Below are 27,375 nucleotides of genomic sequence, written 5' to 3' on the forward strand. Positions count from 1 at the left end.
CAACAGAGAAGGATAACGATAAATTAGTAAATACTGAGCATTATTTTGGAGTAGTTAATAACCTAAAATATAACCTAAAATATTGTGAACAATTAATACAAAAATTTTATTATTGAAAAAAGTTACAATCAATAATTATTATTCCGTATAAGTATGATTTATCAGAAGTCAAAATCCGTAGAAGTGTGAGAAATGACATTGACATTAATTTCTTCACCCTTATCAATAACTGTTGTGCGGGAACGGATACTAGAATCTAGAAATTTTTTTCCTTCATCAGCGACAGAAGTTTTGACGTGCTCCTAGAAGTAATTTTTTATTATGAATTAAACATGCTTAAGACATAATTTTTATGAGATGTTTCATTTACATCGTTAAATGAAAATATTGGTGTTTAATACTGTTCCAGAAAGTAGCAAAAATTATAATTTCTTTGGCTTATTTGCTAACCAAAAATTCTTTGAAGAAATTATAAAAAAAAAAAATCTGGAAATTTAAACAAACCGAAGGTGCAAAACAAATTATTTTGGTAATAATTACTTTGATTGAAAGTAATTTAATCGGCGTAAGAATATTACATTATCCATTGTTCTATTATTTCATTATAAAGTAAATATAAAAGAAATTTTTAATATTATCTATATAATAATTTTGAAGAATCATATATACTTACTGTATTCTCCGTGCTAAAAATTCTAAATTCTTCATTACATTTATTTCCCAAAACAGTCACCTTCTTATAACACGTGGTAAGGTAACCAACAAAACATAACATAACATAAAAACAAGTCAGATAAAACTGTTTCCACAATGCAAACACTACACGTCAACCAATGTTTTGGTCGTCTAACCAACATGGCGCAACATTTGGCGCAATATTTGGAGAATAAAAACGGCATCACTCACTTACCGTGTAATCATGCAGAAGTGGCCACCCCCTGATTTTTTTAACAGTTATGGTGGCACATCGTCCACCAATGTGGAGTCGCGTGCAGAAGGCAAGCAGTGGTTGTCCTATAGCCTTCTTTGGACCCCAGGCCATTTACCTTTGCAGGGCCCTAATATTCTGAAGAGAGGCCTCCGCGTGTAGGGGAGTAGAAGAGAGACATAAGGGGCCTCCCTCGGTAAATTTGAAAAATATACCTTTTAATAAAAGTTTTTAGGTCAATTTGGATCTTGAATTTCGGCAATGGTTGTTATAATTTTGTCAGTAAATGACGTTCATACCAAATAACGAACAGGGGCCTACAGTTTAATGACAAACACTCGACACGGCAGGAGCGTCGGTAGTGAGAGGCAGGGGCGCAACAACAGGGGGGGAGGGTATTTTGCCCCCCCCCCCTTCTGAAACCTTGAAGTGGGGGCAAACGGGGGCAAAGAAAGAGCTGTGTAATCAATTTTTAGATAATAAAACTGCTTAAATAGCACCATTTTCCACCTTGAAATACAAATTTTCCCGAGGGAGGATCCCCGGGCCTCCCCGCTTCAATAGGGGGGGATCGATGATACTTTATAAAAAGGTATATTGCCCCCCCCCCTTTGGAAATATAGTAGTTGCGCCCCTGGTGAGAGGGCTGGCCATCGTGAACTCGCGGTCTGCCGGCAGGCGGGCGACCAAACAGCGACGCTGACGGGGCTGTGCTGCATGCTGGACCACGACCTCACCTCCGACTCCAGCCAGCTGGCCATGAAGGACACGTCCTGCCTGGAGACGCTCGTCAACCTGCTCAGCACCGACCACGAGGAGTGCATGGTCAGTCCGCGCGCCGCGCCTCGTGAACCACGCGAGCTGCGCCCTGTCACACTGTCGAATATCTGTCTCCAATAGGTATATTTGATAATGGAGTGGGCGGGGTTGTACTGGACGGGAAATATCTTCCATTTTTTCTCCATCAAATATATTTTAAATCATGTCACACTATCAAAGTTTGTTTTTTCGTCTGAGCGATCTCAAACTTTTCAGTTTTAATCTCAATTTTGAAATTTGATAATTCATCACAAAGCTGAATGTAATTTTTGAACATTTTAAAGTTTTTTGAACATGTAGTTATAAATTTTAATCACATAATAAAATAAAAAGTTCAGTGATTGTTTAAAGTCATAAAAACATAATTTAATATTTACACAAAAAAGTTTTAACTTTTATAACCTCTTTAAACGCCCATGTGCTCTTTGTCAATTTAAAGAATCCTTGTGACGGATTGTTCGCTTGACACGATTTTGATCGGCCGATTGCATTCAACATTCAACATATTTTAGAACCCGTCCTATATGTACAATTTTCGATAGCAACTCAAGTCATCCAACTTGTCAAACAAAAACGGCTGCTCTATTGATGATTTAGGTAACGTCATAACCCTCCAACTTTATTTGACACAACATGTTGGAAGGCGTTTGAAGCGGAAATTTGACAGTGTGACAGCTATTTTAAAGCACGAAAGTCTCAAGACCCCACCAACCCTACAATATGAAAAATGAAAACAGTAGAACACAATTTTTCCCTAGCGTCTTATGATAATTAATGTTTATATATATAATTATCAGACCTTTTCTTTAAAAGTTTAAACATAAAACATTATTTTCGACATACACCATGCTAATTTGCAGTGTATATCTTACAGAAACCCGGAAAACTGACAAAAATGAATACACAAAACACCAAAAACAAGCCGCATTCAGCCTATTTAAAATACAGCACAGAGGATTTCGTGGAAGGAATAAGAATAATATCACAGCACAGACAAACACAGTGTTCTGACAATGAGAATACACACAGAGGCAGATCCGGCCCATGAGGGGAGGGGGGGGGGTTGCGGGTACACGTAGCACCTCACCCCACAAATGGTATAATATGCACTAGATAATATAATTTTGGAATTAATAAACAGGTATTATAATAGGGCCAGACTACTGGTGCCCTCTTCCCCCTTCCGAGAAGTCAAACCTGGATCCGATGCTGAATACACACAAACAATTCAAATAACAAAGTTGTAACTTTCTCGTCGTTGTCAGCCTACTTTTTTCGTCTGTGCTGTGATATTGTTCTAACTAAGACCTTCCAAGGAATTCTCTAAGCTGTCATTGCCTTATAATATTTGAAATCGACTGTTTTTGGCTTGTTTTCTGAGTGTTTGAATACTTATTCATCTTTCTTTGTCCGTTCTTCGGGTTTTCTGTATGACATACAGTGTATTAAAGCACTGACGTATGTCTTAAATAATGTTTTTAATCAATCCTCCTAATTGCAAGAATCATTTGAAGAACAATACAAGGTTTTTATAAACTATAAAACTCACTAGTTCCATCCATAATGATTTCTGAAAGCGGAATTACAATAGCTCGTCGCCTCAGTCCGTCATTAGTCCGTCCGTCGCTTGCTCGTCCGTCAGCGTCACGCAGCAGACAACATGACCTCATTCGCCCGTCAAAATATTTTCCCAATAAAGTGCTACCAATCATCAGTGTTTTTCTCTCAGACACCTTTTTCGACTTTTTTTTATAACTATTTATGTTGTGTTTTTTTAATATTGTATTAGCATGTCCTCGGAAAAATTCAGATCCGTAATAGAATTTTTTTAGACATGCGTTTTTAAGAACCACTATGTTATTAAACAAAACGTCTGAACGACCTAATGCTATATAACTGCAAGCTTGTATTCTGTTCACAATTGACTGCCGCAGGTAAAACCATAGATAGAGACCGGAAAAATTCGCGAATTCATTTCGCGATAGGCTAAAATATAAACAGTTATACCTCAGTGCTGCCTCTGCTATTGGCTCACAACTCACCTGCATGACTCTGGGCCAATGAGAAACACCCGACCAAAGCTTTATACGAATCACAGGCTGCTACGTTGGGACGTCTCACAAGACAGCAGCCAATGAGTGCAGTAGCGGATCCAGAGGGGGGGTTAAGGGGCTCAAGCCCCCTCCAAAAGCATCTGGGTCCACTATTGTTTAAGTGTTTGCCTTGATAAAGCCTAGCCTCAGCTGGGTTAAGCCCCTCCCAAACCAAAATCCTGGATCCGCCACTGAATGAGTGGGTGACATTTGACCGGGTGTACGTAGAACTATGGAGATCATCCTAGAGGTCATTGAACCCGCGAATTTTTCCTGTCCCTAACCATAGATAAAGTCCACCCGTCCGCCCGCTAAAAGTATGAGTTCGATGGGCCGACGGATGCGATGTCGCGCGTGACCCGGCGGTGTTTGCCGCAGCTGGGGTCGCTGAAGGTGCTGAGCCGCATCTCGGCGCTGCCGCAGATCCAGATCAGCATCTCTGACATGGGCGGCGTGCAGCTGCTGGTGAAGCTGCTGCGCTGCCAGGAGGTGGGCATCCGCGCGCTGGCGGCCGACACGCTGGCCCACGTGGCGGACGTGCGCCAGGCCAGCAAGGACATCCGCCGCTTCGGCGGCATCCCCGTCCTGGTGAGCCCCGCCGCTGCTGCCGCACCACACTGACAGCTCCGAGCTGGCTTACATTGTAGTTTCCTAGTTTACATCGACGGTATTTGTACAGTTGGCGTGGTAATGCCCAGGCCAGTAAGCCAGTACCATCCACCGCTGTTAGAGTGCACACTGCGACGTCATGTCCAGACACCGCCAGTGTTGTTTTTTTTTAAAGATTATTTTTTTTAAACCTATAATCAGCAAGACGAATGGTATTATTAATTCGAATGTAATTATTTATCTGTCCTTTAGCAGCAACCCAGATACAGCCTGGCAGCGTCTCAGATGTAAATTAGCAACGTTGTTGATGCGGCCTCCGCTCTGCGGAGCAGAAATCGCGTCCTTGTAACCCTCACTCCAGTCCTGCGCGACCCGGTGGCGTTTCAAACATTTGCTTGCTTTAACTATTCAGTAAATGCCACATTTCTTTAAGTATTATTTTAACTTTTCTTTTTCCGCATTTCTGGAACTCCGTGTGCATCTCGCGATGTGACATTTTGAGCGGAGGGCCTAACCATAGAAAACAGAGGGAGATATAGAATGGCCACTCTCTGTATGGCTGCTGATACACAGTTAGCAGCGCCGGGAGGCCGACTGCAGAACTAGACACGGCGGGCGGGAATTTTAAATCCTTAGTAGTGTAAGAGTGACTCAAGTCACATTATATTTCATAATTACTATTCAGTTACATTTTAGATATTATATGTGCATATATACTTTTAATATATAAGAATAAATTAAATCTATATTTATATACTACAGCATATATGTATGTAAAGTTATAAAAATACATATTTGTGAAAAGTGCCAGGAAAGTGGACTAAGAATGTCATGGCATCATTAAAGCATTGAGATATATCAGGAGCCATGGCACCAGAGGGCTGTTGTATTTGCTGCTACCCATTCTGAATTTTTTTTTGAGAATAAGGATCTGCATTTAAATAATGGGAGTAAATACATTTAATTGTAACAATATACATCAAAATGTAATATATTTATTTTCATTACACACTTAAATATTTAACATATATAAATTTATAGTAACAACATTCCCATCATAAATTATCAACTTTGAAACAATTATTACAAAAAACTTAAAATATGTTCAGTACATAATAACCTCTCCAATAGTATTACATACTACACTACTACCCTAAATACATGCATCATAGACGAAAGCAAGCCCTCTGTTTTCAAGGCCAAATTAATCTCACACAATGTATGATGTTAAGATGTTACAAAAAAATGTATCCAAATCACTGGTTGGAAGCAAATAAACTTGTACTAAATGCATCTAAAACAAATTGTATAAATTTTAGGAACAGACATAATCTAGTAGAAGAAAAGTTTGAATTAAAGTTTAACAGTAATATAACTAGAACATCAAATGTTAAATTCCTTGGTGTGAAATTAGATGAACAGCTATAGTATAAAGACCATATTAACTCTGTCGCTAACAGGCTTAGTGTATCCTGCTATGTACTAAGACTGGCAGAAGTAGTTAATATTAAAACATTAAAAACTGTCTACTATGGTCACTTACACTCTATAATGACATATAATATATCAATCTGGGGAACATCAGTGGAAATTGAAACAATTCTAAAATGACAAAAAAGAGCTATTCGTATAATAACACATGACAAAATGTCAGCTCACTGTAAAAAAAATTCAGAAAACTTAAAATCTTAACAGTCATAAACAAATATATACTAAGAATACTCTTATTCATAAATAAGGAGAAACACTATTTAAAAAAAATCTAGATATTCATTTACATAACACAAGAAACTCCAAAACATTACGGATAACAATTCATAATACCAGTCAGTTTGAAAAGAGCACAAATTACATAGGCATAAAAATTTACAACTTATTGCCACAAAATGTCACAAATATAACCGATTTATCTATATTCAAAAGAACAATCAAACAAGTTATGTTAGAACATCCTTCCTAATCTCTGATAGAATTCTTTGACCTAATAACAGATAAGAAAACTAAACTCTGGTAAATCTTACTTAAATCCATCACATAACGAGGAGAAAAATATTGTTTTTGTATTCTAACACTTTGCTCTGAGCCTTAGACTTGAGTTTATACCATTTCTTATGTACCCATGTTTTTTTCTTCTTTTTTTTCTCTTCTCTCTATTCTTACTTTTGAAATGTAAAAGTGCCCTGTAATGTTTAGTGGAAATTGTGCTTGTACAGTATGAATTTATATATGTATATATTTGTATTAATTGACTTGTTCTATATCCCGGAGTTCTATAATTCCATATGGGATCTACAGAATCAAAACTGAATGAATAAATAAATACAGGGATTACACCATGAATAATCGAGAACACATTGGCCCGATTTGAAATTAAAGATGGATTTACAAAAGGAGTCCATCATGTTACACAAAATTTAAACACAAATAATTGATTAATTTTGTATATAATCTGCATGGCAATTAGTGTGTTATTAAATTATACATAAATTACAAACCTGGAACCCCCTCTAAGATATTGCCCCTGGGGGATCACATCTGCCACCCCACCTTAATTTCCTACACCACTGAAGTCATAATTATATGCATGAATAACACCTGCTACCACAAGAAAGCCTCACAATTAGGAGAGCTAATCAGCCATATCAGATGATGACTAGCTATCTCAGGGTTGGTGCATATGGTGAGCAGATGTACCTAATTTATGCCATAACTTATTATGAGGAGAAGGATTAATCAGGCAATATTATCGTGTCTTCGCAGATGTGCCTTCTGTACCAAAATAAGGCATCATAGCAAGATGATGTGAAGCTAACGCCTGCTATTCCAGAAATGTTTCACATGGTCAGCAAGAGTGCCTTCAAAGTTGGAGGAAAGTTCATCAGGCAGTAAATTATAGTTCATATGAGAACGAAGGTGCACCTGGTGTACCAAACTATAGCATCTCAAATATACAATGTGTGGCCAGCCCCTGCATGTTGTCAGCTGAATATGATGTGTGGTTAGCCTTGCTTTAACAGAGTGAATGGTTCTGGCAAGTGTTTCGATGTTGGGCCAGCATTAAAATAAAGGATATTCATCAGGCAGTGAATAAATATGTATTATTGCACAGAACGACCTACATTACCAAGAAATGGCATCACAACAAAATTATGTGGGGCTATCCCCTGCTATTTCGAGAAAAGTAAACATGATCAGCAACTTTGCTGAAGTAAGGCAAACCAATTACATAAAGGAAGAAGGATCATTGGGCAGTGATAATCTCTATATATGCATAGATGGACCAGCTGTTCCAACAACTTAAAGCATCACATGAATGCGGCCAGCCTCTAATATAACAGGAACAGTCCGTGCGATCAGCAAGTGTCCCAGGTTGGACCAGAGCCACAATAAAGATAGTCCACCGGGAAGTTGGTGTATGGGGATGGAACTGCTTCACCTATACACAAGTGTCACAAGAAGATGGCGTGCGAGCAGCCCCTTATATTCCAGGAACGGTGCATGAGGCCAGCAAGGGTCCCCAGGTTGGGCCTGGTTTACAATGGAGATGGTCCCCCAAGCAGTGTGTAACATGTTCTTGTGCTCGCAGATGGACCTGCTGGACGAGCACCTCATGGCAGAGGACGATGTGGGGCCGGCCATCTCCGTCGCGGGGGCGCTGCGTGCGGTCGGTCGGTCAGCACACAGCCGCTTGGCCATGCGGCGCGGAGGACTCATACGGCTGCTGGGCCGCGCCATTAAGACCAGCAACACTGAGGTCCTGCTGCCGCTGCTGGGGATCATCGACCAGTGCGCCTCGGAGGTCACTGCAAATTATGGTTTATTGTTATTTTTTTACACAGATGTACACTGGTCAAAATTTTGGGAAACAACATTATCAGGGTATTCGACACATATAATTATATGATCAGATAAAACGAAAAAATATTTTTCCATCAGAAATATGACCTTACAAGCAGCGTCCACTGACAACTCGTCAGAACAGGGGACAGATTTATTTCAGCACTTCTACAATGTAGCTAGCAAACAGCTACAGGACTCGGGGTGTCATCTCAAGCTGTCCGTAATCGTCTTCGATCAGGTGGCCTCTATGCATGTAAACCCAAGGTGTGCGTCCCATTAACAAGAGAGCACCGTGCATAATGTAGAAACTGGGCGGAGGAAAAACGTAGCTGGGGACACGCCTAATGGAGATCCGTTCTTTTATCTGATGAGTCACGATTGCGTGTGAAACCTGATATAATCAATGTGTTCGCACAAGGAGAGAACGTGTAATACGAAACAACCCAGAAAGGTCCTGGTATCAGTCCTCTTATTATTTTTGTCTGTTCCCCTCATAATCTTGACCAGTTTATTTTACATCTTATCTAATACTTATAAAACTCAATTATTATTATTAAATTTACTGTTTGACAATTTATGACATAGTCACTTACTAAATGTTAATCTTCTGCATTTTCACAATGGGAAAATCCACGCATATATATTTTTGTAGTCCGCATTGGTCGGGAGAGACGTTGAGAAACCATGTTAAACCTAAATCAGGATGGCTTTACGAGGATTCGAACCCGGGCCCAACGTTTTACTGACGTGATATCCAGCCTCTTCCTGATCAGCACAGCACTTATCATAGAGGTCATATCATCATGGATCATTGATAGAAATATGAATATTATTTATATATAACTGGCTTAACATATTTAAGTAAATGCATTTCAAAAAGTTTCATGTAAATAATAATAATAAATAATAGAATTATTGAGTTCAGAACCCTGAGTTTGGAAAACTATTCTCTTTTAGCAAGGAACTCGATTTTTTAAAAAACATTTTTGTAGTATTTTTTTATTTTGTTTGCAGAGCGATTTCCAGCTTGGTTTCCGAATAGAGGGCATCTTGCCCGACTTAGTACAATTTCTTTCTTCTGAAGATATTGAGCTGCAGAAACTTAGCGCCTCAGCATTAGCCAAGGTAAATCACTACATAAGTTCTTAGTTACCGTTTACTGTGTTACTTATCACCTTATAAAAAACTTTTTTTTGCTTTACTAAACATTTAAGTTCAATATGTAATTTTTAATGATAACTGGGGCAAAAGAAAATAATTTAAGAAATTCCTTAATTATGAATGTGACCGAAAATTGTTTTGGCAATTTTATTTCTTTGAAACATGACCAGTAGTAGGTTTTAGTCACTTCTGGGTCAGGGTTCAAGGTGTGGTTTGTGGTCAACGACTAACCGCCATCTTGGATGATGGTGACCTTAGACTTTCAAACGTTCCCAAAAAGACTCAAAATCCCCCATAATGACTCAAAAAACAAATATATATACATATACTCCCATTTTTGAAGGAAACAAATTCAATTTTTAGGAATCATAACACATTAAACCCCTCAAAATATCAGAGGCTTGAAATTTTCTAAAAGGACTTAACGCACTTCAACAACAGTAGTATTTTTTACATTCCGCGAAATTCAGATCTCGCTAAGTAGAATCCATTATTATTTTACCTGTACTGCAACGAGCACAGTTTTAGGTTTCGGTTCATGACCAGACGGCGATGTGATCGGTTGCTGCACATCTGCTTTACTACAAGAGCCTGTGCATTTGCTAGTCTTCAGCGTAAACTGAGGAGACGTCATGTTCACAGGATGTCCGATAGTAGGCACTCTTTTCATTTCTTCACATGTAATCTCGAACTTTTTTTTTAATTTCGAAACACATATAGTACTTATCACAGTGAAACTATATACTAGAGGGATTCTCCGCACATTTGCTCCGCTATAAACTTCAGGCATAATATACAAATGCAAATGTGTCAAATCGATGACAACGAACCTTCAAGGTTGAGACAGATGATGATGTTGTTGATATTGAACTAATTCTTTGTGTAATCGATGCAACGCTGCTGTGTTGAATTGCTTCACGAAGTTAAACATGTAACAGTCCACATATCATTTATTAACACTTGTAACTCACTTGTACTGCCATGGGGAGCATAAATAAAGGTTCCTGATGAAGGGAGAGCAATCAGTGTTACTGACGAAAGGAGAGAAGCAATCAGGTGTCTATTGCGCTATATTGAAACATAATTTTTTTTACATACGAAAGCATTGAGTGGATATAATGACCACCATATAGGAAAGAGAAATATATAGTTTGTTTAGCTTAATTTTAATTGCAATTTTTTTTTTGTACTCTTAAAATATCTTTGTTTGTACTTGACACGCCATGACACCAACTGACAAAATTAACAAAATGGAAACCATTAACTACGCTACATAAATTTCCCTTTTGTGTCTAAACTCTGCACTAAAGCATTTATGCCAAGAATGAAATATTCTTTGGTCAATTCCTTGGACTTTCATGGCCGCTGGTGTAGAATTTTCTATGGATGTTTCAGTATTTTTCTGACAGTTGTATTGCAAGATTGGACTTTTAGTTGTGCGAAATTATCTGTGCAAGTTTTCCTGCAATGTGCAATTTTTGGCCAATTAGATGACTATTTAGCAAAGAGGTAAAATGTCCCCTAATAATCTATTGCAAGTGTCAGATACTCACAACATATAATAAACCTTAGATAGCAGCAGGGTTTTGAGACTTAGGTGAGACAATATTTGTCTCCAAAACTACATAATTTATGATATTAAAATGAAAATATTGGCACATTTATAACGTCGTGAAATCTTTTTTTCACTTTGAATTCCATTATTAGTGAATTTAAATAATTTATATGGTTTATCAAATATAATACATAATTAACAAGGTTTAACAAAACTGTGTGTTACAGTATATGTTAAAACAAACGTACTTGTACTTGTTTACATCACATGTATTAGATAGTTATGTTAGTGAATGTTTGCTAGGTGGCTCTGCCAATATCGGTTTATCCATTATTAGTCTATAATATCTGACTTTAATCATCCTTATTCGATAGTCTGCACTCATATAGGTTTATAACTTTCATTAGTTTATGGCCTGTGCCAAAATTTGCCTATATTCATCATTAGTCTATGAACCGAGCGTCGAACCAAGGGTCCGCGAAGAATAGTTCCAGGCCGCGGAGTGCCGCCCACTAGCACTCATGTGTGGATGTCTGAGGTGTTGCTTGGCGGGAGGGACTGCTGAGGACTATGCTGAGTGGCTTGGGCAGTGCGCGGCGGACGAGAAGTGTCGGCGCGCGGTGCTCGCGGCGGGCGGGCTCGACGACCTGGCGGCGCTGCTGGCGGCCGAGGCCTCGCGCGCGGACCCGGGGCTGCTGGCCGCCGTGGCAGCGGCCGTGTGGGGCTGCGTGCCGGGCTGCGAGGAAGCCGCCCGCCTCGGCAGCCTGCGCGTCGTGCAGTCGCTGGTGGAGCTGGTGCAGCAGCTGGCCGCGGCCGAGCTCGTGCTGCAGACCGACGGCGACGAGCAGGTAGTCTCGACCTCTGGGCTTGGCTTCACGTCGGTAATAACAGGCGTCCGTCACTCTTGGAGGCGTGCCGAACGCGAGCACACCACAGTTTTCATGGATGTGGTCCGAACATCCATGCAAAGAAGTAGTTCGAGACTCTGTTCACAAAAGTCTACGATATAGCTTAACAATGTATTTTTTTAACTACTGTTGAATCCAAGATAAATTTTTTCGCCTTCCATCTAGCTCCCTTTGTCCAATTCTACTTGGATTTTTTTTTTTAGCTGATTTTTACTGTAACATAAATTTTAAGTACGCTATCCAAATTTTTGAATTGGAAAGGAAAAATATAATACTTATTTATTTTGGGCCAAGTTAGGTATAAATCCACACAATGTAAAGTGGGATCTCTGCTAAGAAGTTAGAAGTGTCCGCCCACTGCCGTGATGCGAAGAGGCGCGAGGGCTACAATTTGGTTAATTAACGACTTATACAGCAGGAATTGCAATCGTGCACGCTTTATTTTTTATTATTACATACATTTAAAAATTTGTACGCATTTCACCATTAGTACTGCAGTGGATATACAAAAAGTAGACTTACCACAATGCGACGTTTTACCCGCAACTTCGGGTAAAACGAGGCATTTATTCGGGCAATATGACGCACTACAAAAAGAATTGTGAGATAGCCTAATTAAGGAAACATTATGTTTAAAATGATCAAAAATATTTACCAGAATAAAGTATGCACGCATAACAGTTAAAATAAAAATAATTAGTAAAGTTACGATTATTTAATACTATATAAACTATTTAAATAGGTATAGGTATTGTAAAAGATTTCTGCCCTTTAAATAAATATATTATTTTTGGCATTGTTTTAATAATTTGTAATGCAGGCCAATTGTGATTAAAAATAATCAGGGTCATTAATGCAGGCCGTGCAGTTGAGGAACGTAAAAAATGGTATTTAAGAATAAAACGACATATCAAGTGCACTATTGCAAAATAATAACATAATGTAGTTGCGGAACGTGGTAGATTCAGAAGCATTAGTGGCGGACTACGATGCCCCTGGCGATGAGCGTGTCGTGATAGTCGCGCGTCGCGCAGTTGCGGAACGTGGTAGACTCAGAGGCATTAGTGCCCCTGGCGGTGAGCGTGTCGTGATTGTCGCGCGTCGCGCAGTTGCGGAACATGGTAGACTCAGAGGCATTAGTGCCCCTGGAGGTGAGCGTGTCGTGATTGTCGCGCGTCGCGCAGTTGCGGAACATGGTAGACTCAGAGGCATTAGAGCCCCTGGAGGCGAGCGTGTCGTGATTGTCGCGGGTCGCGCAGTTGCGGAACATGGTAGACTCAGAGGCATTAGTGCCCCTGGAGGTGAGCGTGTCGTGATTGTCGCGCGTCGCGCAGTTGCGGAACATGGTAGACTCAGAGGCATTAGAGCCCCTGGAGGTGAGCGTGTCGTGATTGTCGCGGGTCGCGCAGTTGCGGAACGTGGTAGACTCAGAGCAGTGGCGAAGGGCGAATTTAAAAGTGGGAGAACCAAGTTTGTTCACTGTCACCCCCTATTAAGGTGGGGGGGTGGGGGGGTCCTACCCCGGAAAAATTTGATTTTAAGGTGCAAATTGGTGCTATTTAAGCGGTTTAATGTATCTCTTTTGTAGGAAATTTTATGCTCTTTAATTTTGTATCAAAATGGTTTTTTTTTTGTTAAAACCCATAGTTTGGAAAATACTTAAGCAAAAGCTATGAATTGTACCTTTAAACAGCCCTCCCACCTCCCGTTCACCACCGACCAATGGGTCTATTAGTATGTTTTCATCTATTTTTCTTTTGTTGCCTCGACTAATAAGGCGGCTTCCGCAGCAAAACAATTTTAAGTGTCGATGAAAGCTAGGCCTAAGAGTTTCTCTTCAAAATGTTAAGTCAACATTTCCTACATTATAATAAAATTAAAAAGCTGGTATGACTAAAACTTGAGCAATCGTCGTTACACGAAGCAAGATATTTTAATCAGTGAAACAGTGAAAGATACGCTCGGAAACACATTACCAGCATACCTATATCAAAATTCACGAAATTATGATTTTGGTAGTCACTTTCAAGCATGAGCATGTATGGTCATTTTGTTAGGCTATTTCGCTTATTAGATTTGAAGTGTCTTTTGCAATGCACACCGCTTGATTTAGCATTTGTTACCATACACAATATGTCTGTGGGTCTACCTTGCAAAATTAAAACTCGTTTTTGTTCGAAACTTTTAGCACCAAAAGATGAAACAAGTAAATTTTCTAGAGCTGTAGCATACTGTATGTACTCGGTACTGAGTAACGGGTGCGCCATCTAGTACCGAGTAACGAAACATTACATACGACTGCATCTCGTTACTCGCAGTTTTCGTATGTTTTACGCATGCGCGCGCATATTCGATGAATTTACGTTACAAAGAACGATGTTTGTTTATTAAGTAAAGTTTAATTTGGAAATTCGTCGTTCAAGTTTTTTTTACTGTTTATTAAAGGTATTGTGTGTGTAGACAAATTTTGAGATTGGAACAAAAACCATCGTAAAAAAGTATTTTTTACAAATGAGAAATATGTACGTTTTTGTTTTTTAGTATCGCGTATTTTCACGTTTTTTTTTGTTCTTATCTTAAAAGAGATAATATAATAAAGCCGCTCTAATGAGATTTAATTGTTTCTTGGTTAACAAAAACTGTATATTATCAAATATTGTTAATTGTATATAATCTATTTATTATTATTTACGCGACGTCATACTGTACGTGTACGCAATATGACTCGATTCGTTGCTGCAACATAACATAGCATGTTATGCGGTATCAGAAGTAACGAGTAACGTAACGATACGATAGTAACGAGTACTAATTGCTATAGTAACGAATACATACGGATACGCTTTTTTCGTTACTTTTACACCTCTAAAATTTTCTACCACGCAGTCACAAGCGCGTCTGTTTCCTGCCGCTCCCTCCCCTCCTGCGACAGCCTCGTCCCTCCGCACTCCCCTTAAAATCCCCTCCATGGCCAGGGCTCGCAAAATAGACTAATGGTTCCCTTGGCCAAGCCTACCGCAATGAGCAAGTTCAACAATGCTGTAGCTATGTGGCCACTTTTGAATTTGACGAAACTCTTCACCAAAAACTTGGGACATAATTAAGTATTATAAAGTACGTATTCTTAATGTAGTAAATCTGCTTTCAGGCTGTCAGGCGAGTTGTTTTACGCAACGCGAAGCACACAATTTCTCTAGAGAATACGCCATGCGTCACGCGATGGAACCAGCCCTCTGGCTTGGTTCCCCAGGTCGGAAGCCGAAGCCGAGTGCTCACGGAAACACCCGAAGGCGAAGGCGGAGAGGAGTCGGCCACCAATGAAGGCGCAGAAAGAATTGTATCCCTGGGGGGGGGGGGGATGTGGGAGCAGGGAAAGCAGAGAGAGAAAGAGAGGCGTGAGAGAGATGAAGCGATAGCTGAAGGGGTTCAACGTGCGAACGCGCCTACACAAAATGTGAGGGCGAGCAGTTCAAAAAATACGAGTTGAATTATTTACGACAGTAGACAGCAAGTAATATATTTATTATATTTATTTGTCAGCAGTAGGGAACCAATGGTTCCCTTTGTTTCATGGAATATTCGCCCCTGACTCAGAGACATTAGTGCTCCTGGAGGCGAGCGTGTCGTGATTGTCGCGCGTAGAGCAGTTGCGGAACGTGGTAGACTCAGAGGCATTAGTGCCCCTGGAGGCGAGCGTGTCGTGATTGTCGCGCGTCGCGTAGTTGCGGAACGTGGTAGACTCAGAGGCATTAGTGCCCCTGGAGGCGAGCGTGTCGTGATTGTCGCGCGTAGCGCAGTTGCGGAACGTGGTAGACTCAGAGGCATTAGTGCCCCTGGAGGCGAGCGTGTCGTGATTGTCGCGCGTCGCGTAGTTGCGGAACGTGGTAGACTCAGAGACATTAGTGCCCCTGGAGGCGAGCGTGTCGTGATTGTCGCGCGTCGCGCAGTTGCGGAACGTGGTAGACTCAGAGGCATTAGTGCCACTGGAGGCGAGCGTGTCGTGATCGTCGCGGGTCCCGCAGCTGCGGAACGTGGTGGGCGCGCTGGCCGAGTGCTGCCGGTTGGAGGAGCTGCGGCCCGAGGTGCGGCAGCTGCGCGGCCTGGCGCCCCTGGTGCTGCTGCTCACGGCCATCGACGACTCCGTGCTGCGCGAGGTGGCGGCCGTGCTGGGGCGCTGCTCCAAGGAGCGCGAGACGGCGCTCGCCGTCGACGCCCTGGACGGAGTGCGGCTCTTGTGGTCCCTGGTGCGCAGCGTGCAGCCGGCCACCCAGAGGAACGCCGCGCAGGCGCTGTGCCCCTTCATCGTGCACGTCAAGGTGTGCACCTCGCGCCCTGGTTAGAGTTGTAGTGATCAGCTTTCCCATTACCAGGATGCATGTGCCATACCTTGGTTAACACACACACACACACACATATATATATATATATCTTCCCTTATTTTATGTGGGCTGTGTCACAAGTTTTTAGATACTTAATTGCACAGACTCGCCCTTGCTATACTCAGGGGCACAACAACTAAATTTCCAAAGGGGGGGCAAAATACATATTTATAAAGAATCATCGATCTCCCCTATTGAAGCGGGGGTCCAGGGGTTCTCCCCCGGGAAAATTTGTATTTCAAGGTGGAAAATGGTGCTATTTAAGCAGTTTTATTATCTTAAAATTGATTACACAGCACTTTCTTTGCCCCCGTTTGCCCCCACTTCAAGGTTTCAGAGGGGGGGAGGGGCATAATACCCTTGCCCCCCCCTGTTATTGCGCCCCTGGCTATACTTGTATATTCACTATTCTTGTATATTAGTTCAACCTGTAAGACCTAATGAGTGGTCATGTGCAGATATTTTTCAATAATTTTATTCGTGTCAATATTAGTTCTAATAAATTATGGCGATATTTTCAAGCATTTAATATTCATGCATGTTACATTCTATAATATGAAACCAATGGGAGTAAATGATTGAATATTAACAAGGGCAGCTAAAAACTGTAGTAATCATCGCCCCAGTCCACTGATGCTGCGATCAATTCCTGCAACAAATAATAAATTACCCATGAGAAATTATTGGGGCTTTACAATTGGATTCATAACGAAGAATAATAATAACAACTGTAGGAATTCCATTACTGGACAACTTTTTGTTTTTATAGTTTCAGAAAATCTTTCAATTTGCATTATCTGCATAATGTATATTATCTATAGTGAACAGTGTATGAGAATAATCAGTATACAGAAAACAGTAAAATAAGGAAAAAAATAAATTGTATTACAATTGTCATGATTTTAATCCTACAAATGTATAATTTTCTGAGTAAGATTGAATTATATGGTAAATACAGATATTCTCTGACATGATCAAATTTACTCATTGTCGTATATAAGTTGGGTTTCCTAGGTTGGCCACAGTGAACTAGCGCAATAATGGACTGGCAGAAAGGTATGTGCAGGAAGCAAAGAATCTTCTTGCAAAATGTGCTGAGGATGCATCAGACATATGGCTAGCATTGTTACATCATCGAAATACACCAAGAGGAAAACTCGGCTCCCCTGTGCAAAGACTTATGGGACGCAGGACAAAAACGACTTTACCATCCTCCGAAGAACTTTTGCAGCCGGAATTAGTGGAAAAAGTTCAAGAGCATCTGACGGCGATAAGAAAAGCCCAAACGGATCAATTCAATAAAAACAAACGCTTGCCGCACCAACTCAAGGCAACTGATGAGGTCCTTTACCGTGAGGCGCACAAACATTGGGTACCCGCAAAAGTATTGACACACGTACCCAACGCGAGATCGTATATAATTGACACGCCCAGGGGACAATATCGCAGGAATTCTTGGTTCCTCAAGCCCAAGAAGCCTCCGGTAACACAGCCCGAGCGACCCCACACCCCGCACCAGCCAGAGCCTGTCTCGCCAACAGCTAAGCACCAAGAGGACCTACAGTCAATACTTTCCACACCAGCGTCGGCGACCACCCATCAAAGCGACGGATCACCAGAGTTTCGGGGATTCGACAATGAGGACTTTCCAACAGTGACAGGAAAACACCCAACCACACCAGTGACAACCAAAACACGCAGTGGGAGAAGAGTACTTCCACCTGAGAAACTTAATTTGTGAATTAGTTAAGTCAGGTCAGGTTAAACTCCTGACCATTACATTTGAAACCTAGGCCCAAGAAGCAGAAAAAGGGAGATGTCGTGGATAAGTTGGGTTTCCTAGGTTGGCCACAGTGAACTAGCGCAATAATGGACGACAGACACGAGGCAGTAGTGTATAATGTTTTATCTGTAACTAAGCAGTGTTTCTAATTATCCGTCTATGTAGTCGTGTATTGTTGACAACTACCTTAGTAGTTATTAAAGGACTTTATGTGAAACTACACTCATTGTCAATGTTTGAATGGTTCTAATACACAAAGCGTTATTTTTTTTAAATTATTTTCTGTTACCTTCTATTTGTGTACCTACTTTGTGTTTTGAACTTTGAAAATGAACTATTTTAAAACTGAATTTCCATAAAATTTTATTTTTAACATTTAATTTAATCTCATCAAGCTTCTAGTTTGTGGAGTTTAAAGAATTCACCTCCAACATTGAAGGGTCTTCACGCCTTAAATTAACAATTTTGGTGAGAGCCAGGTATCATGCACCAATATATAGAGATAATAATCCTCAACGCCATTAGCAACTGGCGATGCTGGTGCAGTGCATGGTCGGGCATGGAATGCACAGAACTCGGACCACTTGGTGCGCAGCATCGTCGGCGGACTGGACTCCATCATGGAGCTGCTGGATTCGCCGCACACCGAAGTGGTGGAGGCCGCTTGCGAGGTCATAGCGCTCATCGCCATGAGCGCCACCAACCTGAACATCCTCACCGACTACGGCGTGATTCCCATGCTGGCGCGGTTTGTCGACACTGTGAGTGCCCCATTTCCTGACAGGAGTTCGCCCCGAACTGACATATCGTGGTTTTTTTTTTCAGTTTTAGTAATTATTTAAAATTTTTAATCCTAAACAAATAACTCATATTTGCAATGTAATCGACAACCTAACTAAATAATATGGAATTTAGTTGATTGTACAGATTTTTTAAAAATTAATGGAACGATTACATTCTTACCGTTCAGTTACATTTCATTTCTTGTTATTCTCTTTAGTTCACGTTTAGTTTATTTAGGCATTCAGGATCATGAACTCCAGGGACATTATCCTCTTTGTAATCCAAGCCGGAAAAATAATGTAATGCGACCGATTTTCCTTATGCATTAGCTTAAAAGTTCCATCGGCCATACCTACAAAATTTCATTAAATCCAATCAATGGTTCGATGGTTATCGTTGGAGAAATTCACATAAAACATACGTACAAACGCCAAAAGCTCTAGTTGTATGGAAGACTTCGCTTCGCTCGGTCAAATACCATTTTTGAAAATAGATGCTTAGTTTATTTCGTGTATTCTTCCTTAACCATATGTAAACCTAAATATGGCTGCTTTACTAGACGTATTTTTTTTATTGTTTTATGGCTATAATTGTAGCAATGCTAAGGGCAGAAGCTGATCGAGAACGAATGGCACTTGGCTTGACCTCGCTGCCACTAAATACTTTGATGGACATGCGCTTATGTAGAAGTTCGTTTACAAATTATATAATTTATGTGTTATTAGTTAATTTTTAATTATTAAAATTTGTATGAGAATAACATACTATTCATATACATGCCTACCCCTACGATATAAACATTGTCTCAACCTTATTCCTGCCTTTTCTCACAAATGGCTGGAACCACCATTGGCTGAGAGCAACAGTTTTATACATCAACAGTTACCTATTTTACACCATGGTAGGGTTTATAGAAGAAATGCCTTGGCAAGTCACTGATCAAACTGCAGTGATATAGTAACATGTGCATGTGCTGTTATGCTCTGTGTGTGTGTGTGTGTGTGGGTGGGTGTATGCTGTAGAGTGTATTCATAATATTCGGAATGGGTATGGGTATGGAGTGGGTTTTGGTGTTAATTATTCCGATGCCATGTGCGAGGAATTGTGTGCTCAGGGATGTAAGGCCGCTATTGAGCCGAACCCCGAGCAACTGCACTGAGATGGAGGAGGCTAGGAGGCTGGTGTCGTCTGCATACTGGACCAGGCATGTGCCAGGGGGAGGGGTGAGGTCGGCAATGTGGAGGGTGAAGAGGAGAGAGCTGAGGATGGCTCCTGGGGGACACCGACGAGGATGGGTTGTGGGTTGGATAGTTCATTCCACACTCGGACCTGGAAGGAATGATCCTCCAGGAATGAATAGAGGATGAGGATCAGGTGGGAAGGAATCTTGTGGTGGTGATGCATCGGATTAGTTGAGCATGGGGTACAGAGTTGAAAGCACAGGCTAGGTCCAGAAGCACCATGTCTGTGTGCTGCCATCTGGATAATCCCTGGATCACCATGAGCTCCACACGAGCAATGATATGGGAGATGGAGTGGTGGGGTCGGAAACAAAACTGGTGGTTTGGGAGGAGGTTGTGTGTGTTGATGATGGGAAGTAGTTGTTGGAGGATTGCCTTCTCCGCTACTTTGACCAGTATGGGTAGCAGGGAAATGGGGCGATAGGAGGAAGGGAGAGTTGGTGGTTTGGCAGGTTCGGGGATGGGGCAGATGATAACAGTTTTCTAGGATGAGGGGAACTGGTATTCGAGGAACATGGCATTGAGGATTTCGGTGAGAAAGATTTTGGTTTTATGGGGCAGGTGATGGAGGAGTGGTGTCGGGATGGAGTCCGAGCCAGGTGTGGCACTGAGGCAAAAGTGGGAGATAATGGTTTGGAGTTCTTTGGGCATGACCAGAGGAAAGGGTGTAGTCTCTGGGAGAATGGGGAGTGTAGTGTGATGATAGAAGTGGGAAGAGGGAGTCTCATCTTCCGAAGAGTCAGAGGACCGGGATGTGTTTGTGGCTGGGGTGAAGGTGGTTATAAGGTAGGCGGTCACTGCTTCGGATCTCTCTTTGGCAGTTTCCGCCACTCCTGTGGAAGTCGCTATGGGTGGAATTGTGGTGAGGGCAGCCTTCAGACATCGGAGGTATGTCCAGAGGCAGCCTGTGGTTTTGGAGAGGGATATGAGTCGCCGTGTTTCCTGCTGGGCTTTCCACTCCGCCATCACCCGGTGACACTAGCCTCGCAGCAGGAGGTAGACTCTTCTGCTGAATGTGGATCTGTTTGCTTGCCAGCGAGCACGGAAGTGGTTCTGCAGGGACAGGGCGTCACGTAGGGCTTGTGGGAAGGGGGTGATGAGGGTGCAGGGTGGGTTCAGGGAAATGTGGGAGTGAGCTGCTGCCGATATTGCTTGGGTGAGAGTGGTGGTGTGGGTGTCGCTGTCGGCGGGAGTTTTTAAGGAGATGGTGAGGTCGAGGGAGTCAGATAGGGTGGTCTGTAAGGCATGCCAGTCCACCTTGGGGAAGTTGAAGTGAGGGAGATGGGAGTTGGTGTGGGAAGGTAGTGGAGAGAGCCGATGACAGGGATGTGGTCTGAGGTGTCAGAGGTGATGGTTTGGAGGTCAGTGATGAGGAGAAGGTGCTAGGAGAGAGCAAAGTCGATGATACTGGGGTGATGGTTATGTTGGGTAGGGTAAAGGGTTGGTGTGGGGTGGAGCATGGAGGGAGAGGTGGGTGTTTTTGAGGAGTTGACGAAGGGAGCTGCCCCTCCGGTTGGTTGTCATGCAACCCCAGAAGGCATGCATGGCATTGAAGTCCTTGGCCAGTAGGACATGTGTGGGAAAGAGGGGTTTTGGAGGAAGGTAGAGGGATACCATTGTAAGGGCATACGGACCTCCGTGGAGCCTTGCTGCAACAGCTTCAGTCGCAGGGAAAGTTTGGAGGTGGTGGCGATGGTGGGCGATGTGGGCACAGAGCAGCAGTAATACTCCACCACCCGACTGCCACTGTCGGTGTGGTGGACAGCATAGCCAGGGATATGGAGCTGGTTTGTTGGTGTTAGCCAAGTCTCCGAGAGGAACACAGCATCGGGGTATGGTTTTTGAGCAGGTATAGGAGGTTAGGGAGTTTTGGGATGAGGAAGAAGTTCCAGATGAGAATTTTAAGGGAAAGGGGAATATCCATCAAAGAAGGACAGCATCACTTGGTGGAGGACTTCAAATTTTTCTGTATTGGAGCAGGCTTGAGATAGTGCTGTCATGATGCGGCGAATGACGAGTAGGTAGGTTTTGTAAGATTCATGATCTCATTAAGTATGTCAGTGAGGGAGGCATATTCCAGGTCGGAGGTGGGTGTGATTTGGGTCAGTGGGAGGATGGGTGGGGTGGCAATGGAGGGGGGCTTGGTCCAGGCATTGGTTGTCTTGAGTGCGGGGAATGTATGAGCTGAGGTGGTATCTAGAGGTGGTGGTTAATGGGTTGATGGAGTGTCTTCAGTCTGGCATGGGGGTGTTGTTTACTGTATGCCACGAGGTTTGGGCAGTTAGGTGATGTGGCAATGTGTGGGCCGCTACAGAGGCAGCACTTTCTGGTGTCGGGGCTGGTGGTGTAGTCATGGGACCAGTGCTGCCCAATGCACTTGAAGCACTGGAGGGCACGGTCACATCGTGTTGGGGTTGGGGATGGGGTGGCCATGTGTCTGGCAGCAGTAGCACTGCGGGACTCGGCCAGACCCATGGTACTGCTCCACCTTGACTTGAGGACCCAGTCGCCGAGGTTCTTCATTTTGAGGAGCTGAGGGCTTCCCCCTGGTGATTGGGGGAGACTAAGAATGGTTTGGTGTCAGCATCGGGTGCCATGCATAGGGGTATTACAGACGACACTGAGTAGCCTTTATTGAGAAGCTCTTCCTTCAGCTCATCGGGTGTGGTGGAGAGGGGAGGCATTTAATTACCACCCTGTGGACGGAGGGAGGTGAAGGGCTGGTACCCGGCTTTGGGCAGTTTTTGGTACAGGTATTCATGGCCTCTTATATTGTCTTTGAAGCTGGAAATAGAGAGAGGACCGGTGAGTTATTTCTGGAGTTTGGCGTCTGTCAGGAAAGGTTGGACATTTGTGGAGACTATGCAAGAGATGGGTGGCATTCGGGATGAGGTGGGATTGTTGGATGGAGCTGGAGTCTGTTTGGATGTGGTTGGCTGTTGGTAGTCGTGTGGTACAGTCTGTTTTCTGGTTTTTGGTTCTGACTGGAGGAGAGGGGGAGGCAGCATCATGATTGTGTGGTTATGTCCAATAAAGAGGGAGGTGAACTGGTAGTGCTAGTGATAGGCACACTGCTGGGAGATGAGGTGGTGGTCGTGGCTGTGGTGATAGTTGTCTTCGTGAAGATGAAAGCTGAGTGTGAAACAAAGTCTTTGAGCAGTCACGGGTTGGATATTTTTACACACGCAGTCTGAATTATAAGTCCCTGGAGCTCGCCGACCACGAGTGGTGACAAAGGTGGAGGTAAGCTATCCCCTATCGCCGCGTGAGGTGGGAACACTTGCAGGTGCACTGAGTTGTATTTTATAATCTGGAACAGTCACATTTCCGGTTTGCTACGGCTATATGTCCTTTTTGGCGGTGTAAAGGTTAGGTCGGGAAGTGATGGGAATTCTTCCCAGCTTGCATTGCCTTCTGCCATGTCTTTATCAAAGGAATTATGAAAACGCGATAGTGTATGTTGTGTCTAGGCGGCAACCCTGCTATTTAGTTGGTCGGTCCAAAACTACTTTAAAAATTTTGTGCGTGGAATCCACGCACGACAGAAGTGAAACTTCTTGCTTATTATATTATTATGTATAGGAAACATAATTCTATTTGGCCGAGGTCGCAGATAAAAACATATATATGAAAGTATGCAAGAGCTGAATTATGCTATTGCGCAAGTGAGCAAGTGAGCAAGTATGCAAGTGTATAAGTGTGCAAATATGCATGTCAACAAATGTACAAATATGTAAGTGTGCAAGTATGCAATTATGCAAGTGTACAACTGTGCAAGTATTCAAGTGTGAAAGTGTGCAAGCATGCAAGTGTGCAAGTATGCTGCGTCATTTCTACCTCTCCATTGCCATCTACTCCTCTACCTATTCCCTCACCACGTGCCTAACTATTACCCTCATTCGAGCAGAATTTTCGTAAAGCTCGAAAATTGTAGCACTCTCAGCAAAGAAGTTTCACGTCAAAACCTAGGTCTCAGTCCAGGCCAGGGGTAGGCAGACCGCGGCTCGTGAGCCTCACGCGACTTTTTTCATAGGATTTTACGGCTCTACTCAATGCACTGCCAAAGCACAAAAAAAAAAACTGAAAAAAAAAAACCAAACGGCACAATCACAGCGCATGTCCTAGACTTGCACTCTCGCAGGCTACCACCGCACTCGCCCAGGTGTTTTTATTTTATTTTAATAATTAATTAATATAATTATGTTTTCTTGTTTATCAGTAGACCTCTACTAATGACTACCACGTTTTTTTTATTTACGTGGTTTTATTTCCTTAAGTAGCTTTTATTTTAAAGACTTTATGTTGAGTTTGTGAATAAAACATTTTTATTTCATCTCGTCTTTTTTTTTATCGTCTTTAAACTCCACGTAGATACAGAGCAAATACACGTTGTATGATCTGTTGCCCTGGCATTCGGCCGACCCCTCGTCCAGGCAACCAGAGCTGTGTGGTGGGTCCGCAGGAAGACAGGGGCCTGCGCCGGCGGCTGGCGGACGCCATCGGCAGCTGCTGTCACTACAAGGACAACTGCCTGGAGCTGGGGCGGCTGGGGGTGATCCCGCCGCTCGTCGGCTACCTGCGCGAGGGCGACGTGGACACGAAGCGCGCCGCGGCCGGGGCGCTGCGCCACCTGTCCACCGACGCCTTCAACTGCATCACCATGCACCACCACGGCGTCGTGCCGGTCAGCGACACGCCTCGCCACGTATCCATGTTCTTACCCGGGCCTCCCAGTACCTCCAGGGGCGTAGGAACCGGGGGGGACAGGGGGGACGTGTCCCCCTGAACTTTTTGGTGGAGGGGACTGTCCCCCCCCCCCAACTTTCTAGACCGTGATATTTTTATTTTATAATATTATTCTGCCCAAATTTATTTGTAATTTCTTCACTCATCAAATTTTATCTTAAGGAAACAATAATAATTTTAACATCGATGTATCCAATGGTTAGATACAAAAACTGCTTAAAAAGTGCTATTTTGCACTTTTAAAATCAAAATTTTCCGGTGGAGGACCCCCGGACCCCCCGTCTTAGTAAGAGGGGAATGGGTTTACATGACATCAAAATCATTATTTGTCCCCCCCCCCCCCAACTTTATGAACACAGCTACGCCAATGAGTACCTCCAATAGTTAAAGTCATTTGTAAAACGTTCCCTGAATAGCTTTCCATTATTGAAAAAAACAAATATGATTGGATGAAACATCAATTATATTAAATTATGCGTCAATTTTTGTAAGGAATACTCAGTGTTTTCTCGAGAAAAAAAACGCATTTCATAATTGCAAAAATAACCATAGCCATGTTTTGCACGAAACGACAATATCTTTTTTGTATTAACCTTTCTGGTTTACAAAATCATATTTTGTAAAATTACAAATATTTTTTTCTCTGTAATGGTGGTAAACTGATTGTTGGATGCCGCGAGTATTTTACTGATAATCTTGGGATTCTCACAACCATTGTCTTTTGGCGTGTCCCATTGTAACGCTGGGTCAATGATTCAAGTTTTACAGATGTTTGTAAGGGCAGCGTGTTATTCAAGTTTACTGAGAAGTGGTGGATATGGATAGCATGAACCAACGAAACTGTTAAAAATTTTCGGCTCCACCACTAAACTGCCTGTTTGTCAATAGAAAGTTAAAAAAAAAAAAAAAGTTTCTGTGGTCTCAGCTAGTGCGTTGTGGATGTTCTAAAATCTCATAGCATTTTTGTATCTGAGTTTTTAAATGCGGTAAATGTTTGACATTTCATTGAGTGCTAGGGCATCAACATTTGCGCTCTGCCTCAAATTTATAAATTAATAACATTACATTTTATGACAAAAAAGATACTTCTGTGTTGGAGTTCCAATCGTAAGGAACTGCAGAAGGCATCTTTTTTTTTTACATAATTTTCAATTGGTCAGTTTGTTTGGCAAATCATAAGCTAATGGCGGTCCTTTGCGCAGAAGACAACAATAGGTCTATGTCCAGCATTTCTCTATGCACGAGATAGATGCCCAATAAATAATTGAGTGATGTATCTCCTGTGGCGGTAAATCCCGGGCCCCGCTACGTCAGTAGCAGTAGCAGCCCCCACTGGAAGAACGTATCCACTCGTAAACCAAATAAGCCACCAAATATTCCGGTGAACACGTAATTAAATCAATCTGAAACCAGTCTTGCCCACTATGGATTGTGCGACAAAGGACACGCGTGTTGGCCCCTTAAAGTGGGGTCTCACACACCATGTTGATTTTTTTTAAATGTGTAAACATACATCCTGTACACGAATGAACCTCGCGGGTCCGCCGTCTTTTCGAGGTTTCTGAAACTTCTGCGCAGGCGCAGCACCGTAGTTACTCTTTCCCGTTTCGTATTCACGAAATCACCCCTACCAAATGCCAAGATGTTTGCTGTACGCGCGCGGTGTGTTCTCTGCGCAGCTGCTGCTGCACACCATCGGCTCGCCGGACCGCCCGCTGCAGGAGGCCTCGGCCGGCTGCCTCAGGAACATCCGCAAGCTGGCGCTGTCCGCCGACAAGCGGAGGAGGGCGCGGAGGCACTGACGCCCTTCCGACCCTCGCGCTCTCGGCCGTTGCACGTGCAGTCATTTTCAAAAAAATATATTAAACAATTATTTGTTATATTATATTATTATATAGCTTATCTAATTATATAAAATAGGATGTTGGCATGAATGTATAACGTCGATAAACTCCGACACAGTTTAACCGATCACCATGAAAAATTGGCACATCGAAGTGTTTTTTTTTTTCATGGAGGTTTTTATGCTATCCTTTTTTTTTATGCAATTCACCACTAGATGGCGCTGCAGCGCATCAACACCCTTAAACCGATCGCCATGGGTAAAGAGAAAAACGTAGGTCACAGACATACAAACATGTCCACCACACTGTTACCGCGCTATCCATTTTCCTTTCAATCGTGGACAATAGATCACCCTGTGTTCAACCCGGGCAACGCAGGGTGCTGTAGCTAGTCTATTATATAGAACTAGCTGGAGTATCCGTGCGTCGCTACGGCAGTCTAAAGCCATAACAGAATCGCAATTTTTTTTTTACTATTAATCTGACCCACAAGTTAAGACTCAAGTATTTGTTCTCACGTTAGTCTATAATACAGAGCAGGGCTTTGGATAAATATTTAATAATTTATTTTAACAAAATTTAGGTTTCTATATTTGATAGTTTGTTGTAATTACCATCATTTCTGTAGTTGCCATCGTTGGTTTAATTAAATAAAAATTAATAATTTCCGCCTCGAGTGTCTATAT

The 27,375-nt window shown here is 42.5% G+C and overlaps 2 protein-coding genes across 2 annotated transcripts; both read left to right on the top strand.

Moving 5' to 3' along the window:
- Positions 1–977: 977 nt before the first annotated feature.
- LOC134527519 (outer dynein arm-docking complex subunit 2-like) lies at positions 978–12,890 on the top strand. The gene is made up of 6 exons (XM_063360258.1): positions 978–998; positions 1,607–1,753; positions 4,219–4,428; positions 8,036–8,248; positions 11,596–11,853; positions 12,876–12,890. Exons 1-6 carry the CDS (start codon positions 978–980, stop codon positions 12,888–12,890), a joined length of 864 nt encoding a protein of 287 aa, XP_063216328.1.
- Positions 12,891–13,256: 366 nt separating this feature from the next.
- LOC134527524 (outer dynein arm-docking complex subunit 2-like) lies at positions 13,257–26,725 on the top strand. The gene is made up of 5 exons (XM_063360272.1): positions 13,257–13,289; positions 15,936–16,229; positions 18,648–18,836; positions 24,562–24,783; positions 26,525–26,725. Exons 1-5 carry the CDS (start codon positions 13,257–13,259, stop codon positions 26,645–26,647), a joined length of 861 nt encoding a protein of 286 aa, XP_063216342.1. The 3' UTR covers positions 26,648–26,725.
- Positions 26,726–27,375: the final 650 nt, after the last annotated feature.

Source organism: Bacillus rossius, chromosome 1, assembly GCF_032445375.1.
Source record: "Bacillus rossius redtenbacheri isolate Brsri chromosome 1, Brsri_v3, whole genome shotgun sequence".
Lineage (NCBI taxonomy): Eukaryota > Metazoa > Arthropoda > Insecta > Phasmatodea > Bacillidae > Bacillus > Bacillus rossius.

Coding starts and splice junctions, on each gene's coding strand:
- LOC134527519 (XM_063360258.1), top strand. CDS start 978: ATGTGGAGTCGCGTGCAGAAG. Junction 999..1,606: donor TGTGGAGTCGCGTGCAGAAG/GCAAGCAGTGGT, acceptor GTCTGCCGGCAG/GCGGGCGACCAAACAGCGAC. Junction 1,754..4,218: donor CCGACCACGAGGAGTGCATG/GTCAGTCCGCGC, acceptor TGTTTGCCGCAG/CTGGGGTCGCTGAAGGTGCT.
- LOC134527524 (XM_063360272.1), top strand. CDS start 13,257: ATGGTAGACTCAGAGGCATTAGAGCCCCTGGAG. Junction 13,290..15,935: donor AGGCATTAGAGCCCCTGGAG/GTGAGCGTGTCG, acceptor CGGGTCCCGCAG/CTGCGGAACGTGGTGGGCGC. Junction 16,230..18,647: donor CCTTCATCGTGCACGTCAAG/GTGTGCACCTCG, acceptor TGGAATGCACAG/AACTCGGACCACTTGGTGCG.